The sequence below is a fragment of the Zonotrichia leucophrys genome, chromosome 1A (assembly GCF_028769735.1).
Source record: "Zonotrichia leucophrys gambelii isolate GWCS_2022_RI chromosome 1A, RI_Zleu_2.0, whole genome shotgun sequence".
Classification (NCBI taxonomy): Eukaryota; Metazoa; Chordata; class Aves; order Passeriformes; family Passerellidae; genus Zonotrichia; species Zonotrichia leucophrys.
In genome coordinates, this window is record NC_088170.1 from 24,851,468 (window position 1) to 24,869,779 (window position 18,312).

The 18,312-nt window shown below is 36.0% G+C and overlaps 1 protein-coding gene across 1 annotated transcript in view; it reads left to right on the forward strand.

Moving 5' to 3' along the window:
• TRHDE (thyrotropin releasing hormone degrading enzyme) overlaps positions 1 to 18,312 on the forward strand; it is a 210,510-nt gene that overhangs the window by 79,129 nt on the left and 113,069 nt on the right. Inside the window, exons 4-5 of the mRNA XM_064701951.1 lie at positions 2,012 to 2,166; positions 7,960 to 8,073. Coding sequence (XP_064558021.1) covers positions 2,012 to 2,166; positions 7,960 to 8,073 — 269 coding nt within the window. The remainder of the gene's footprint in view (positions 1 to 2,011; positions 2,167 to 7,959; positions 8,074 to 18,312) is intronic.

Below are 18,312 nucleotides of genomic sequence, written 5' to 3' on the forward strand. Positions count from 1 at the left end.
TAGGGACTTGGTTTTACTTTTGTGCTTGTTCTGTTCTGTGTTTAAAGGGAAGTGCTAGAAACTTAATTGGGGTAAATAAGAACAGTATTCATCTTCTGAAGACACCTTTTGGAGGAAAGTTTAATTGGTATAAGAGAAGTTATGGCTTCCTTTACAGAGTTGAGAATGGGAAAGATCCCTGTTTAATGTTAATGAAAACTTACCTTAACTTCAGTGATTCCACATGGTAATGTTTGTGTCTTCTTTTTCACCCCCATCCCTATTCCTTCTTTGTATAGCAGACAGGAGCTTTTCGTTTTGCATGTAATGTATAAAAAATTGCAGTTATTCTAAAAACTTAGTACAGTTCAAGCTTCAACTGAAGAAGAAAAGGAAAACATGTAGTTTCGAATTTACTCACATGCCTTATTTTGAGCACCATGTTTTGGATTTTTCCTTTTTTTCTTTAATTAGACTTGTGTTCTAGTGTTTGCTTTTCTATAAAATATTTATTTTTTAACATTTGAAGTGTGTCTCTGTGATTTGGATGTTTTCTGCATGGATTGGGAAGTAGCTACTAGACTTGCCTTGAATTCACTAGGAGGCTGGTATTTTTATGCTTCTTAAAGCAGGCCCTTTTTAGGAATGCCAGAATATGCCCAAATTCTCATTTCCCAGTATTTCAGTGGCAACTTCCTTTGAATCTTGGAGCAGGACTTCTGCAGTCTGTTTGTTCTCCAAGCCAATTCCAGCACATGCATCGGCAAGCCAAAACAGACAAACCTAGGAGAAGTGTCAATGCTGTAATACAATTTATAGTGTTATTTAGAATAATTAGGTCAGAATTTCACTTGTTCATGTTAGGAAGTCATCTAGTGAAGGACCACCTAGACAGACTTGTGATAACTGCCAATGAACTAGCTTTGGAAGCAGAAGTAGTAGAGGCAAATGAGGGAGGAGTGTGGCAGCCAGGCTAATTAATTGTCAGGCTAATTAGTTTGACTGGAGGGAGCACCATGCTGATGTCACACTGCAACTTCCAAAATGCTGTCTGATTTGCACACGGGTTGTACTGGGCTTCAAATAGACAAACAAGTTGTTTCTGGGCTCTTTCAGAAATTTTTTGCCATGAAGCAGAATTGTGTATTGGTTTGTTTATGAACCTATATTGAACCTAAGGAAATTTACTGCAATTTTAGATTTCTTTCCAGACTGGTAGTCAATTTAGTTCCTTTTCAATCTTGGCAGTAAGATTTTTATAAGACATGTATTGTAGTATTGAGTTGTTCAGCCTTATGCCACTGGGACAGATTCCTTGGTGCTTTTTTTTACTCGATGAAGGACCGTCCCATATTGTTCCTAATATTTTCTCACTTAATAAATACAAAACTGAACTAAAGTTCCTTAAGTTGCATATGGTTCCATTGTTCCAGCTGGCAGGGCTGAGAGGTGGCTGTCAGCAGTCTTGCTCCCAGAGGATGCATGCTAGCAACAGTGTACATTGTAAAATGCCTTGTTCAGTAAGAACTGGGGATTCTGAACACTTTGCCATTTTTCTTGATGTTATGAAACGATATTTCTTCAGTGCACCCCTAAATGTCAGTCACTGCATACAGTTTGATGTGTAAGATGTTCATAAAGGAGTTGCTTTAATGAAAAGATAAAAAAATGCTTGTAGTAAGAGTCTGTGTTACTGTGCTGATATGGGATAGTAAACATTTGAAGCAGTATCAAACTCAGAAGTAAATCAACAAGGCGTTGTAAATAAGCTGGATTCTGTATAAAAAGCTTCATTAGAAATACTTAGTATTGTATTACATAAATAACATGGTTATCATTTGTGAGCAGATAGTGGCATAAGATAAAAATGAATACTTTATTAATGTTTCCTAAGAAATATTACCAGAGTGCATTTTTTTCCCCATGTATGTTATATAAAATGCTTTTAGTGATGATTTGTGGTCCTTCTTACAATATCTCTTCAGCATAGTAGCTCCCACAAGGAGTTAACATATATATTTTCTATTTCTAGATCTGTTGGCTGTGCCTAAGCATCCATATGCTGCTATGGAAAACTGGGGACTGAGTGTTTTCGTGGAGCAAAGGATACTGCTAGATCCAAGCATTTCTTCTATTTTATACCTACTGGATGTCACCATGGTCATTGTACATGAGCTATGTCATCAGGTATTAAAGGTGTTCACATACTTGAGCTTAATGTCAGAATGCATGTGCTTTTCAGAACTGAAAATGAATTTGTATTGTACATATGAATGGCTGTGAATTCTGTTGTAGCTGGAATCCATGGAAAGTGGAGGTCTGTAAGACAAATCCCTCTAATACAGAAGCTGTGAAGACTCAAAATGGGGTTAGAAGAGAAAACTGGTTGCAATAAACAGCTTCTCTGTCTTCCGTAGCAGTATATTCTGTGTGTTTGCGTGTCACTGTATTTGTTACTGGTATGTAGAATAAACTTGTTGATAGCAGATTCATGCTAAGTTTCATGTTCATGTCAAAAAATATTTTGGCTGAAATCAATTTAGTAGTAGTCTTTGTCTTCTGTGGTATATACATATATCCATTTTCTCTTTCTTAGTTTTTTTTCCCAGTTTGGTATTGACCCTCTCTGTTCACCAACAGTGGATAAGTGAGTCTTTATGTTTACAGAAACTATTGTGTCAATAAGAAAACTTAAAATAATAAACCCATATTACAATTTATTTTACATTTTTCCCATCTTCTTATCTCAAGCTAAACACATTACAAGTGTTAGTAATATTGAATTGAATGCAAATGTTATTGAAGAAATTTGCTACAGGGGCAGGAAACGCTTTCTTACACTCATAAGAGGCATAATCATAGCCTTCAGGTTAAAATGAATGAAATCCTACTGTGTAATCACCATGGCTTACATCTGTGAATTTACACAGTATTCTTTAAAGGCAATGCAAATTCTTAACACTTTCTGCAAATAAAAAGTACCATGTGAAAGGAAGTCATTGAAATGGTGTTTTGGGAGATGAACCTGAAAATAATCCTCATTGGTCAATGAATATGAAGTCCTCAACTAAAACAGGAAATTTTTATTGAAAGTTACTGCTGATTTGATCTTGATACTATCACCTGATTTTGCTATAAGCTCTTCACTGTGCAGTGCAATAGAGTAGTACACAGTCAGCTAGAAAAATTACAGGGCCTTAGGAACCATGTGTGGAAAACATACATTAGGTCATCAAGTCCCAGCTCCTGTGAGTATTGGATTTTTCCACTGATGTGTTTGTAGTGCCGGGTTCTGTGCTCCTGATTACAGGGTTATATGGCTTCCCTTAAAAGCTTTTGATTAAATCTGATAGTAAGTAACTATTCCCAAGTGTTCACCTTAAGTCTTGGTTTTTCTGAAATAGTTTCATTACTTCCATTTATTCTTTGCACTGCTTTGATAATTTCCTCTGCTTCCAGAGCAATTTGTACTTCAGATATGGGCAATTATCACATCAGTAACTGACCAAGTTTGTTTATTTAATTCTCATAGACACTGAAGCCTTTTTACATTGTTGTGGGAATTTTAGAGGATCATGATGTGAGCAAAAACTATAGGTGAATTTATTTTAAGGTAGAAATATGATCATAAAGTGCATTTAAGTGACAGTAAAACTGCAGATGAGGAGGTTTACTTGATGTCCATGTTGATATTACTTCCAGCGCTGTTTGCTTAATTAAAAGTAGCTTCCTCTATTCCTGTTGCTGCTGGTTCTGTTTCAGTACATGCAGATTAGGTATTTGCTGAGCTACTTCACTGAGTAGCTAGACAAGACAGAAAAAATTGAAGTTAAAGGACCATTTTTTCTACTTTTTGGATGCAGAATTGTCACACAGAATATGGATTATTCACCCGCAAATAAAGTTTAAAGGGAGAAAACTAAAAAAAATATAGCATAAAAACCACTGTCTAGTATCTCCATCACACTGTCTTTATTTAGCCCTTTTTTCTATCTTTATCTTACCATACTCAGAAGCCCCTCAAGGAGCTCTAAATGATACAATCTTAGATGAAAATGTACTGAACCAAGACCAGGTTAGGTCCAGGATCTCTTGCCTCTGCTGTTTAATTGTTATTTATTCACTGCATTTTTCATTGTCTTTGGCTGTGCATCATATCACCTGTTAGCCTGAGGTGATGCATTAATATTCTTACCCTTCACTCATTTTTACACACAGAATAACAAAAATTAACCAAATTCTCTCTGGTGCAAGCAAAACTAGAATCCACATTGCCAGTTTTGGTTTTTATTTATTGGGGCTTTTTTTAGATTTCAGGAAAGGGGAAAATGAAACTCTTCTAAAATATGTGTGGATTTTTTTTTTAAATTTTATTTTAATTGTGTCATTGTCCAGTTTCCCTGACTTTAAATCCATGACTTCAAGATTTATGGAACATATCTGAGCATGTAGTAAACTGATCTGTATGAGAGACCTGTTACTTAGAGTAACACAGCAATTTCTTTGCTAATGTTTCCAAGATTAGAGAAACCAGATGAACATTAAAAATCCGGATTCTTGCCTTTAGATTTGACTTTTTAAGAATTGTAATTACCAAACCTGCTCTGTATTAATGCTTGAGCACAGTGCTCAAGACAGATAAAAATGAGAGACAGTGCTGCAAAAGGAAAAATTCAGTGGTTGCTAAAAGCCAAGTAAAAAGTGTGTAAGAAAGGATTTCATGTCCAGTTTCTTCATAGCTGACTTCTCATGTTTGACCAGGTATTTTAGGTACACATGTTGGGAGAGATGCATAAAAGTTACTTCAGTAGTGTTGGTTCAATAGTTTTGTAGGGTGCTATTTTTTGCTATTTCAGCTTGAGTATTCTTTCAGAATATTTGTTTGTTTAATTAAAAAGAAAATTGGTCATAAGTGTTTTGGCATAAAATCTTGTCCTCCGAGCTCCAAAAGATGAGTTGGTCAAAACACATGTATTTCCACCAGCTTAATTTGATAGCCTGAAATAATTACCATAATTTATTAAAATAATTCTTTTAAGGTAGTAATCAGTTTTATTTGCATATCATAGATCAGTTCCACCTATAGCCTTTGAAGAAAGAGTCATTTGAATTTATGCATCATGATTTTTTGTGATAGTTTTCCCACCTGAGCACAAAACTTGGTGTGACAGATTGAGTTACAGAAGCATGAAAGCAGAAAGAAAATTAAAAACTTCTAAATCAACATTTTTTTAATAATCTCTAAAAAAATGTATAGAAACGTGTGTCCTTTCGGTGTATCTGTAAATTAAGTACTTTCTGCATATCAGGTTGAACATAATACCTGAAGGAGAATAGAAATTTATGTGATCAATACATTTCAAAATGAAGTGATGGTCTTCACTCCAGGGAGATAGAGCCTGTAGTCAAATACACAAATAAATAAATAATTACTTAAAGAAATTTAATTACAGTTTTCCTTTGAGACATGTAACACCTAGGAAGATAATAGCACCTTTCTGCTGGAAAATTTGGCTTTCTTGCTTACAGCCTCTGGGTACTGCTCTGTCTCTGACATCCATAACTCACTCTGATACTGTTCAAAAGTAGTTAAGTGAATTCCCTACATTGTCATATTGATATCACATACTGGTTTAATGTCTTTGAAACAATTCTTTCTTTAGGTGGATAATTAAACAAATAATTTTAATTGTATCATTAACAAATGAACCCATAAAACTCAAAAAGGAGTTGAAGAAATTCTCTTTTGTAGCAATAACATAAATTAATGTTATTAATTCAAATTACAGGATGAAGTATTATGGACTTTAAAACCTTTATTTTCTAAAATTCTCTCTGATTAGTCATAGTTCAAAATGACAGTTGTACCACTGGTTTCATATTTGTTCAGTAGTACTCCTGTAATTCAGGAAATAAACTCTGTTATAATAAATGCTGTTATGTTTAGTCATTAGAAATCATTTAAGCAGCCTACTCTGGTATGAATTTAGCTTCCATACTTCTTGGTATATGAAAGTTATATTCATTTTATTGTTTTAAATTCTGCAGAAGCTATATGAATATATTTCTAGCATTTCTTTGTCTTTTCAGTTACATGTTCTTAAGATCAGGATCTATGTTTAGTGGCTTTGTAGAGAGTTAATTTACTGATAGCCTTCAACTACATTATGCATACTGAGTGTGCATTAAGTTTAGCTTCACATAGTGTATGAACATGACTTCTAGCACTTCTTCTCATCTTTTCTCTCTAAATTCTTAAGGTGGTCTTCGGAGACATTCATTGCCATTTTTTTCTTCATTGTTTTCATTTGAATTCTGTTTGCTGAACCTTATGTAGCTGTCTGGTAATCTTCCAGCTAGTCTGGTCTTTGCTTGCTAGTCTGTCCTTTGAAGCTCCAGTGTTCACATCACTATGGATCCTTCTGTGCATGTCATTCTCACTCCACAAAGACATGCTCAGAAGTGACATCTTTCATTCAGGTCCCAGACAAACCCTTCAAACAAGCCAGCTGTCATGAAATCAAACTGCTTATGGGCCATCTCTGCTTTCACTCTTTCCTCACTCTCATTACACTTCAGCATCAGTTCCTCTGCTCTGACCTGAGTTTTTCCCTCTAGAATACTTTCTGCTCCCTCTCTGTATTTTTAGAGCTTGCTTACACATGAAAGCTCAAAATTATCTCTCTTGATTGTAACTAATTTTTATAAATATTAAGAGAAAACTGGAAGATAATGTTACTTCAACAAAGTTTTGTTATTTTTTGGCAGAAGAGATGCTACAGAGAGTATGAAATAGGTTTTCATAATACTGTCAATGTTTTTGTTCTTACCACTGGTGTAACATTATTCAGGTTACATATTGCAAGCATTGAAATAATAATTTAAACAGGACCATCCATCAGCAGATAGAATATATGACATCTGGTTTCCTATGAATTCCAGTCCTCATCTGTTTTCCAGTGATCATCCTAGCTCTGTGTAAAATCCCTCTGACATGTACAAGTCCTGTACTATGAGAGTTGTGTCTGTTGAGGTATACTCTGTGAACAGGTTGTGTTCCTGCCTTGCCCTCAGCTCAGGCCCTTATCCTCTTTTCAGCTGATGATCTTTATTTACTTGTGGAGTTTATGGAGTTTAGTTATCCTCGAGATTTCTGTCCATGATAAATTAGATTGAAGTCAGTGGGGATGTTGAAGAATCATCTGGAGGAAATGGGAAAGGCAGGCAGCTCAAGTAGGGCTCCTTTGAATATACACAGGTAGGCTGTGCCATTTCAGATACCTCTGCTTCTGATTGCTGTTTGTGAAGGCTGCTCATGTCCTTTAAGTCATATATGAAATTTCCTGGGCCTTTGTGGGTATCTCACATACCCTAGTATCTTGTCTAAATGCCATCAACTTCCTGCTTTTTAGCTTCTGAGTCCTACCCACAGAGAGCTGGCATTGTTGTGTAAAGCTGCTTTCTTTAAGAAACCTGCCAAGGAGAGGAGCATCAGTAGTATGGTAGATGTTAGTGGGCAGAGAGCAGGGAGAAAGAAATGCTAAAATTTAGGTCTGGGGTGGAGAATGTGTTCCCATTCTCATATATATGTTTTTTGTTATTCACACTATGCATGATGAAATTCCCATGTAATGGATCAGATTACTTGAGTTAGAAGCCTTTTTCTGTCCAGTGTGTGTTAGTCTGTTAAACCTAGGTGAGCATCTACTTCAGAGAACTAAACTTGACACTGTGAATACTGTCCTCAATGCTTCTTTTGCCCTGCTTGTTCTTTTCTAATGTTTTACTTCATTAACTTGTTCATCCTGTAATGTTGAATTAATTAGCACAGGAGAAATACAGTTAGTGAATTTCAGTGTGAGGTAAAAACTACTGTTTTATTAATACAAGTGGAGAATGTGTTTGTCTAGGTGAAATATATGCAAACATGGTTTCCTAAAGGTTGTTAAAGTTGTTCATGTGAACTTTTTGTTTTTCCAGTGGTTTGGTGACCTTGTGACTCCAGTTTGGTGGGAGGATGTGTGGTTGAAAGAAGGTTTTGCTCACTATTTTGAGTTTGTTGGGACAGACTACCTCTACCCAGGGTGGAACATGGTAAGTCAGTTCTATTTTGTTAGTGTGGAGACTCCACAGAAAAGTTGCTCTGCTGTTAGACAGGGACTGCTGAAAAGTACCAAATGATGCGTGCAAGTATCAGATGACGAATGAAACAAAATTGCTAGGTGTGAAGTAATTTTACAGCATTGCAAAAGTGTAATCTGCAATTTATTGCAAAAGAAATAATGTCGTGTCTACCGTAACCCAGCATTAAAATAGCTACTGTCTCTCTGCTTAGAAATATTTTTGATTAAAGCAGTTATGATTTAACATGGACTATTTTTTAAAACATTGAGAACATTAAATTTTATCCACAAGATAAATTGGAAAGAAATGTTTGGCTAAAACATTCTATGAAAATGAGCATGTTTTTTCTTACAGTATTCTGTTCTTGTCTCCCTAAATATACTCTTTTAATCTTCCTGGTATTGTTTGCATATCTAAAGTAAATGTTAAATTAACATAGGTTGCATAAATTGAGAATTTATGTTTTGGTATGGTTTGTAGCTGTACACAGTGGGACGTGCTTTTTCAACCAGTGTGCAAATACAGGAACTCTCTGAGGGAACTGGGAATTCCATAATGGGACATTATTTTGGAGTCCTTCTGTTATATCATATTGTTTCTTGACAGAATTTTTATGAATTGCTGTAGTCTAGCTATATTATATTTGTAAGAAAAATAAGAGAGATGAGACCTCAGTACAAGGAAGTCATATATGAGACCGTGTTGAAGGTTCCAATAGAGATTTTTATTGTCCTTTGGACGCGTGCTAATGTTTGCTAACCTTTTGTGCTTATATATGCTTGATTATGTGGCAAAATATTTATTATAGGTCATGATTGTCTGACAGATTTTTTGGAGCGTGGATGTTTTGCTTAAGCTCTTAAAAACTAATGTCTGAATATTTTTTCCATTTCTATGTGCTTTCTTGAGTATACTTATCCCATTAACTTATGGCACCATAAAATGAAGATGCTATAATTATGAGTTAAAACCAATTTTTTAAAAAATAGTTGTATACAGGTTACTCTTGAGTTAGTTATGCTTCTTGTGAAATTTGAATTCTTTGTAGTATTTTATTTTTTCTTTCAGGTGTCAATTATGATTTATAGTTGCATTATGAAAAGGAAAACAAACCTTTATTTGAATTGACAACTTTGTTGCATAGGTAGGCTTGTTGGGTTTCCCTGGGTTTGGCTATGTTAAAACTCATTCTATTAATCTTTATAAAGAACACAACCTGAATTACAATGTAATAATTCTAATTATGAATGCAATGAAATCTGGCAGGCCTTTGTGTTTTTAGCATAGTGAAGTGTCATAGATGACAACATTTATACACTGAATTTTATCTTCAAATCATCAGTCATTTGTTCTTCACATAATCAGTCTAACAAATTCAGAATTACTATGCTTAAGAAGTCATTTGGAATATAGTATATTTGCTTGAAATTTCTGTGGAATTAATATAATGTTCACTGTTATGCAAATAACATGCCCATCATGTGAAATCTTGGCATTCTAGCAGAATACAGGCAAGAAGAGTGGATTGAGCAGGGGATGGCAGTTAAACTGGGAAATCAGAAATGTGCTGCATAAATTAAAATTAACTACGTAATATTGCTGTGCCTGAAAAAGTATTAATCTATCAAGTTTTTCCTTAAATTAAAAAAAAGGGAGACATATATTGTTCATAAGGCTTTGGATATCTTTGGCCTTTGGTATAAAAATGATCATATTGACATATTTAAATGATGACAAAATGAGATGAAACTCAAAATGGCTTAATCATACTTCATTTTTTTGCAGACTACTACAGTAGGAATCAATACTGTTGTGTTTCAGCATGTTGTTTACATAGATTGTAGGAACAGGAAGCAAAAGTTACAGTTACTGAAATTTGACTTGCTGAAAATTTTGTTATTGCTATAAAGTGCATTTGCTGTTTAAACATATTGACTGACATTTGTAAACTTGAAAAAATTGAAGCAATCATGTATAAAAAGAGAAACTGTTCCAAGCAACTGTTTTTTAGAAGAGAAGGATGAAGTACAAGTTGCAAAAACAAGAACTACAAACCTTATTTTCTGTCCTGATGGCCAAATAGTGCAATATTCCAGTATTCTGTTTGGTGTTTTGTCAGTAGTAATTCATACCTATGAATTATAAATAAAAAAATGTATGATGTATGTTACCACAACTCTTTGTGTCAGGAAAAGAGTGATAAACTAAAATTCTCTTTATTTCTAAAGAATTGGGAAAGTTAGATAGCTGACTTCTTTCCCTCATAGTTTTGAAATGTTAACCTTGAAGGTTTGTGCAAGATGCCCATGGATTAAAATGTAAAAATCAGCTTATTTTTAGCTTACTAAAGACTTTTTGTCACATTCTTTTTTGGATAAATGTAGAAGCAGAAGACTGGTAGTCCATTCCAGAAAAAGCACTTTTGTCTGGAAATGCAACTTGGGCAATGAGTACACCTGAAAAAATGGTATCTATCCACAGCTTCCTCTCTAAGTTGTTGATATTTATAGGCTACAGGAATGTAAGCTTTCACCATTAAGGCTTATAAACCACGAAAGTTTTGATATGACTTGTCTGAAAATGTTTCTCTTTTAGCAGAGCTGAGCATTTTTCAGTTTCCATCTTATCAGGCATTCACAGCCTTGGTATGGCTGAACCTGAGACTCTTGAGAAGAGCTGTCTTTTAGGCATTTTCATACCAATACTACTTAAACCAAAAGCACCAAGTTCTGCACAAAACAGGGATCTATGATTCTTGTCTGAAACCTATGTCTTAGCTTTTCCTTCTTCTCCAGGTTCTTTAGCTTTCTTAAATATTTCTTCCCCCTGCCATTTTTCATTTTATCAGTTTTTCTTTAATTGTCTCATAGACTATTTTACAATAGGAAAGATGAATGGATAACAGTGCCAACTACCGTGGAGCTGCAACACTTTATTGAGCATTCCAGCATGTCAGGAATTTCTTGTGTTGTCCAGAAGGCATCTACTGCCATACTTCATCATGCTTGCATAATCTTAATGAGAAAGGAAATCCAGTCCTTATTAAACCCTTGCTGTCCTTATGTCCTGGATCCTCTAGCTGAGGTCACTTGGTCTGTTCAGCCCAGAGGAGAGCAGACTGAGGGGACCTCATAGCAATCTACCACTTCCTCATGGGGGGAAGAGGAAGGGCAGGCACTGATCTGTGATGCCTGATGACCTGAGGGAATGGCCTGAAGATATCAGGGGAGGTTGAAGTTAGCTATTAGGAAAAGGTTCTTCATCCACAGGGTGGCTGGGCACTGGAACAGGCTCCCCAGGGAAGTGGTCACAGCACCAAGTCCATCTGAGTTGAAGCAGTGTTTGGACGGTGCTGTTGGACACATGGTGTGACTCTTAGTGATGGTCCTCTCCAGAGCCAGGACTTGGACTCGGTGATCCTTGTGGGTCCCTTTCAGCGCAGATTATTCTGTGATTAAAATTTTGGGTGAAAAAGAGAATGAAGAGGCATTCTGATGGAAGTGTCCATTATCCATTACAATTAATGTAAAATACATCAGAACTTTCCCAAGGAAGGGAATGAAGTTTTGCTGGTTTTAAAACAGGAAGATGAGCTTTCTGTGCTGAGATTCTTAATTATTATCCCAGTGTCTTAATATCCTTTTCCAAAGCTAAGTCGCTTCAGATTAAAGCTAGAATTTCTCATTTCCTTCCTTTAGCTAAAAAAAGAAGGCCCTGCATGTTACTTTTTACCTTGTGAAGATGAAGCTATGTTTAATTTTGCAGGAAAGCTCTCTCTGCTATACAGTGATTAGACATTTGCCATGGGAAGGAATTCACCATTCTTCCCATTTCATCCTCTTGCCTTGCCTGTCTTCCAAATTAAGAGTTTTTTTAAATTCTAATTCTGAAATGCCTCAAATTCTTACTGCTAGATTTCATTCTTAAAGGTCTGGGAACTTTAAACAGTTGTTTCTATGTTGTCAGGATGATTTTATAAAGAAAGCTGTGTTTGCAAAGTGTTCCTCTGAGATTAGGAAATTTTGCTTGATCATGTGTGCTCAGAATAGTCATCTGCATGTGAATTCCCTGGCTGTTGCTATTTCATGATTTAGAAAAAGGCAAGATTTCTGTTTTAGAGGCTTCCCCTATGGTTGTTTCTCCATGTCATCAAAAAGCAACCACAGCTGGATGTGAGTTCTTGAGCTGTAAGATCTTATGACCAATACAAGGTAATCTCACTTTTGTGGAAGGGGCCTTTGCTGGTTTTAGAATCAGAGAAAATTAGAGTGGAAAACTCCATGATGGTAATTTCCACTTCAGTGCTCTGTATTTTCTCATCTACCATGCTCTCCTTCCTCCTTTCAGAGGCCTGTTTGCAGCTGTATATTCCATCTTTCTCTTGGGTTGTTTCTCTCATATCCTGAAGTCCTTTGCATGTGGCTTTGTAAAGGAAGGAATTCAGCTGAGGCTTGCAGATCCAGAAATTTATTGGCTGGTCTTTTCCCTCCATATTTTCTGGTAGAAGGAACCATCATGTTTGTCCTTGAATGTCTCTGGTACCGGGTTAGATTTTGAGGACTATGACAGCAGGAATTACTGGCATGTAATTTGACCATACATCCATCAAATGAGCATTAAATACTTTAGCAGTCAGTACCTGGCTTGGTGCTGAGAAAGCATTTCACAGAGCCCAGCTGCCTTCTCCCTTTTTTTATTATATAAAAGTTAACTTTGCTGACAACTTCACTGGCTGAGTCAAGGTGTAGCACACCAGCAGTAGCTTTGGATCCTATGTCTTCTTGATCCATTAATGCCTTGGGATAGGATTTTCTACTTTCTTATTTGCTTACTACTTTTATAATTAAAGATGGTCATATCTGCCAGAATTTTTCTTAAAAATGAAATTTTAAATTAGTTTTTCTTATTAAATTGAAAACTTTTTACCTGTATAGAAGGGTATCTTTCCTCCTTCCTTAAGTGAGCTGTGCTTTCTTTACACTATTAGGTTCCACAGTCTGGACAATCCTGCTGTTACTACAGACGACTGAAAGTAATAATGAGGTTGTGTATCAATGTGTCTGTATCATAATAAGTAAGAAATAGATAAATGATCTTAGTTGCCCATCTTTCTCATTGACTTGGTTGTAATAATGAGTGAATTCAGCCGCTGGACACATGCATATCTTTAAAGTGCTTTGTCTCACATGCCTCCTAATGCATTTGCCTCCATCAGTAAAAATTTCTAAGCCATTGTTGGACTCATACAAAACCCAGAAAATCATTACAAGTTTTGAAGTAGACTTAAGATATGGACCTTTTTGATTTATTTCATTATTATTTTGGCATTTCAGACCTGAGCTATAGCCTGCTTGATCCTTCTAACCCAACATAAATATCATGCTGGCTCAGCATTAAGGGAGAGGAATTCAGCCTCTCGTTTTTTAAAACTACTTTCATCTTTTCTTTTTTTGGTTAAAGGCTCCCCATGCTGGTGTAAAGTAAGGCTTTAATTAATACCACATGGAGTGTTTTTCCTCCAGTAACTGCTCAGTGAAGTCAATCCTTGTATGATTTTTTGTTTTTACTTGACTACGGGGGAAGCTTTCAGTGTAAAATTAACTAGAATCTCATGTATAATTGACTTTGGCGGGAAAAAAAGAGATTGTAAAGGTAAGGTGCATGATCTGATTCCTAATTACTAGCCCTTTTTAAGCATACCAGGTAAGAAATCCTTATACTAAATTTTGCTTATAATAAGAAAAAAATTTCCATTTCCATGTTTACTTCCTAAAGACAGGTTTGCATTTTTTTAATGCTCTGGCAAAGTAGATTAATATAGGGAATTCTTTAAGTAGTTAACTCTTAACAGTTAGAGATCAGACATAAGTGAAGATCAACATTTAGATGAAACATTTATTCAGGAGATTAAGTAGGGGTTTGGAGAATGTCAGTCTCCTAGCTTCGTGTCATTTTCTACTCATCTCGAGACAGCAGTTTAAATGACATTACGATGGGAGCTTTGGAGTAATGTGAGTTCAAACCTTCTGAGTTCAGGGTTTAGATGAAGCTTTCATTTCAGAAAAAAACTTCACTCAGCTGTCTGAATTTCACATAATTTTGAATCAGTAGACACTTCATCTTCAATAAAGATGAGAAACTTTGCAGCAACTTTTGCCTCAAAGCAAGGTCTCATTACAGGGTTTCCCTGCTGAAACAAGAATATGCGCTTCATCAGAAAGTATGGTTGTTATGGGAAATTCAATAGAAAAGTTCAGTTGTATTTTTGAGGGCATTCTTAACTGAAAGACCGATTCTCAAATTTTCAGCAATCCTGAATGTGCTACCACTTTATTTGAAAGTTGTGGCAGTGTGCAGTTACTTGGAGCACAAACTGGTAAGTAATTTTTGGTGTGTCTGCATAACATCTTTGCTTCCTTCAGGACTTAACTTGTTGAATCTCATCACTTTCAGATTGAAGCACAGTCTAGGTGTGCAATACCTGAAAAGTATTTTCATGAATGGTAGCCTCTGACAGTAGTTGCTGGAAGTTGACTCAGTATGCCAACTACATCATAAAGCCACTTTTCATTTAAGTATTATTTACTGTTTCTTGAATTGAGATGATTTTCCTTTACAAATTTCCTCTGTGGTGTTTGAATTAGAGGATAAGCTTCATACTTTGTTGCCTAATATTTTAAAATGCTCTAAAGGCAAATGCATGAGGAAAACTCTGTTCATCTGTTTGCTTAATGACTCTATTTCAGTGAAGGCTACTACAAATGTGGTGGCAAAACATGATCTTGGAGAATGAAATAGGCCTTTTTGTCAGTCAGTGTGAAAATTTCTCAATACATTTTGCAAGATCTTTGACAGGAAATGCAGAAAAGAGGGTTATGAAGGTAGATATGGAACTGTGACATGTTTGCAGGTGATCAATGTAGAATGCGTTCCAGGCCTCCTTCAGTAAATTATACACATAATTGAGGCACACATCAGAGATGCAAACTTAAAAAAACCCCAGTTTTTCAATTGCTCAAGGTATTTACAAAAGATTACTATTGGAAAGCAAGAAGGAAACATTGCTGTCGTTTGCAAGTACTCAGGAGACTTCCTGTGCTATGACAACTTAGGATTTGTAAGCATGTAGACAGAAAGAACTTGATTTCGGCTCTCAGTGGATCTTATCTGGCCCTAATGTATTTTACCAAACCTTAGATTTCCTCATAGGTTATATTCCTCTGTTTTTTTAAGCTTCATCCTGTAATACATTTTGTTAGAACTCAGCTGCTGGTAGTGTATATGCTGGTGTTTTTTGGTTGCTTAAAAAATTTGCCCCTGTTTCTTTTTCCCTAGGGTGCACTTTCCATGTAAACCCAAATATTTGTGTCTTGCAAATGCTTGTTCTCTTAGGCATGAAAGATCACTTATCTTCTTTGTATTCTTGGTGGCTACTAAAGCTCTTGTGGAGATGATATTTTCAGAAAATTTGTCAGCAAGGTCATTTTCAGATTTGCACACCAATGTTAAGCTTTATTCATGTAGATTTCGCAGTCCATAAAGTGTTCAAATGGCTGTCCCAGAACAAAGGCAATGCCTTTAATATTGAGGCCTTTGATCTCTTTTGCGTACTAATTATCAGTTTGGGCTTTCATTATGGTGCTTCTTTAATTCCTTTTTTTTTTTCCTTTCATTTTAGTTCTTTTCCTCAGTATTTCGTATTAATTTTTAGAAATTAAAAATTACGTGACTGTCTTTAAGTATTACATTATTGTCATGCTTTTGTTCTTACATTATACCTCAATATGATATTGTAAAATCACCAGCAGCAACCTCTCTCCATTACATCATTGTTACCCTGTTAAACACAATACATTTTTCTTGAAGGTAAATGCTTCTTGAAGGTACAGGACATTTATACATGAAGAGTGGCCACTATCTCAGAACAAGGTGAATTTGAGTGTTGGCTAGGGAGGGGACAGCACAGAAAAAGGATAAGTCTTTCACGGAAATCTTGTGCAAAGCAGAGAAGGTCTTACTGGTGAAGACTGAAAGAAATCATTCCTATGAAGAGACAAATACTTGAGTCTAGTGACCACAGATGTTTGGGAATAGTCAGAAAATGTAGATATTTTAAAGACATGTTCATCTGATAACAGCACTTCAGTCCCTGCACCTGGAAGCATTCTAAAGAATAAGAAAGAGAACCACCAGATATGATTGTCATATGTTTTATTTTCAACAAAGGTCTGGTGTCTCAGACTTTGACTATACACAGTTCAAGAAAAGCTCTGAGGAGAAGAGATGGAGAGTTGGGATTCCAAGTGCGCAATAGGAAGACAGGGAGTGGAGGAGCTTCCTCTTTGTCTTTAAAGTGAGGCACAAATTTGTGTGGAAGCAGCTCTGTCCTTATTTCAGACTCACCTTGTGCTGCTGTGATATCCTTCCTGCTCAGAGCCCTGGCTCTGTGTTAGCGTTGCACTTGCACGTGGCTACTGACACTTCCCAAGCAAGGCTGCAGGACTCACCTGAAGCCCTCTTTTCCTCACAGCTGGATCACAGTCTTTGCCTTTTTTCTTGCAGTTGAACTCCCTCAGGGAATGGTCATCTTTAACAGCATTTTGTCATTGTTTCAATGTGTAGCTGCAAACCTGACACCTATCATGTTGCCGGCTTGCTGGTCTCATTAAACACATTCCAAGATTGATTTCCTTTACCATTTCTGTCATGAGTGTTTCTTTACTCCTGTAGGTGTCAGTTAGAACAGATCAATTCCACTCTATGCACAGGGTAAAATAACTAGGGAATAGAAGCCCTTCTTCCATCTGTATAAGCAGTTTGGTCACACCTATTGACCTTTTTCCCTTAATGTGATATTAGGACTTCAAGAGCTTAAGTAGTGTTTTGTCAACATAATTAAGGCAGTTTCAGTTTCTTCCTGCACGTTTGCTGCTTGTTACCTCTTCAAGGTGTAGGTCCCTTGTCAACCAGCAGTCTGTCTGTGCCTCCTGGAGTTATATTTGTCTGCTTCTCCAATCTGCTCTCAGGGGCTTTATTCTAAAGGGAAGGGCTGGGAATGTTGTGGAAATCATTTTAGTTCAAGAAATTTAGCTTTATAGGTCAAAAGCCTTCTTAATTCCGAGTAAACTGTAGGTTTGCATTTTCGGAGGCATACTAACTATTCCATTTGTATCGCAGTGTGACAGTCCGCCGTAAATTTCAAGGAAGTTTTTTCAGCTACGTAACTTGAATGAATGGTCATGAATCTGAGGTTCTCCTTTTCAGTCCTTCAGGACATAACCAAAGAAACAAAGAGAAAACCAAAATGTATCCTGTTCTTTTCAAATGCATAGTTTTCTTCTTGCATCTTCGCTTTGTTTGTCATGTGCTGATATTCTTTATTCTGGTTCTGTATTTAAGGTATTAATTTGTGGTTATCCAAGGTCCTTTTAGTTAGTTAATTCCAAACAGTAACAGTCTACTCACACAATTGTTTGTCTTTTGGGATCCAAACCTGAATTTGGAGACAGGTGTGTTCCACCTGTATCTGTTACATATCATACATTTGTATGGTATGGGGCTTTGTAACTGACTGATAAAGAATGTGAGTGAAGTGTAACAAAAATATCTACAATTTTTACACCTCAGCAATTTCCTCCAGAGTAGAACTGTCATTATAATTGTTTCTCTACACTTTTTTTCCCATTAAAAAAGGACAGTTACTAACTGCTTATGCCTAAGAAAATTAACAATGATATGAAAAAGACATTAGTTTTTGTTTTACAAACCTTACCTCATGCAGCCAGATGAGAACACTAAGAGTGTGTAGGTAATTGGCTTTCCTGCACCCTGTGTTTTTAATTGCCTGGATATGCAGTCAGCTCAAGGTACATTTCTTGTGCTCTAATGAATTTTAACATAAAGGTTTATTTCTAGATAGATCCACACTGGGAGAGTTTTTCAGCTGTCTTATAAAAATAATTTAAAGTAACACATAGATACCAAAACCTTGCCACCCAAGAAATTAAACATAGAATTTATTATGCAATTGTGTGTGTATTTTACCTAATGACATCAAGGTGACTTTTGAAAAAAATGCTGCATTCCCCAGTTTCTTTATATCATGGCAGTAGGTTGACATCGATTCAGGAATTGTTATAATTTAGATGAAGTTTGAGATATGCCATTTCAGGTGAAAAAGCTTATTTAATCCTTATGTAATTTTTAATT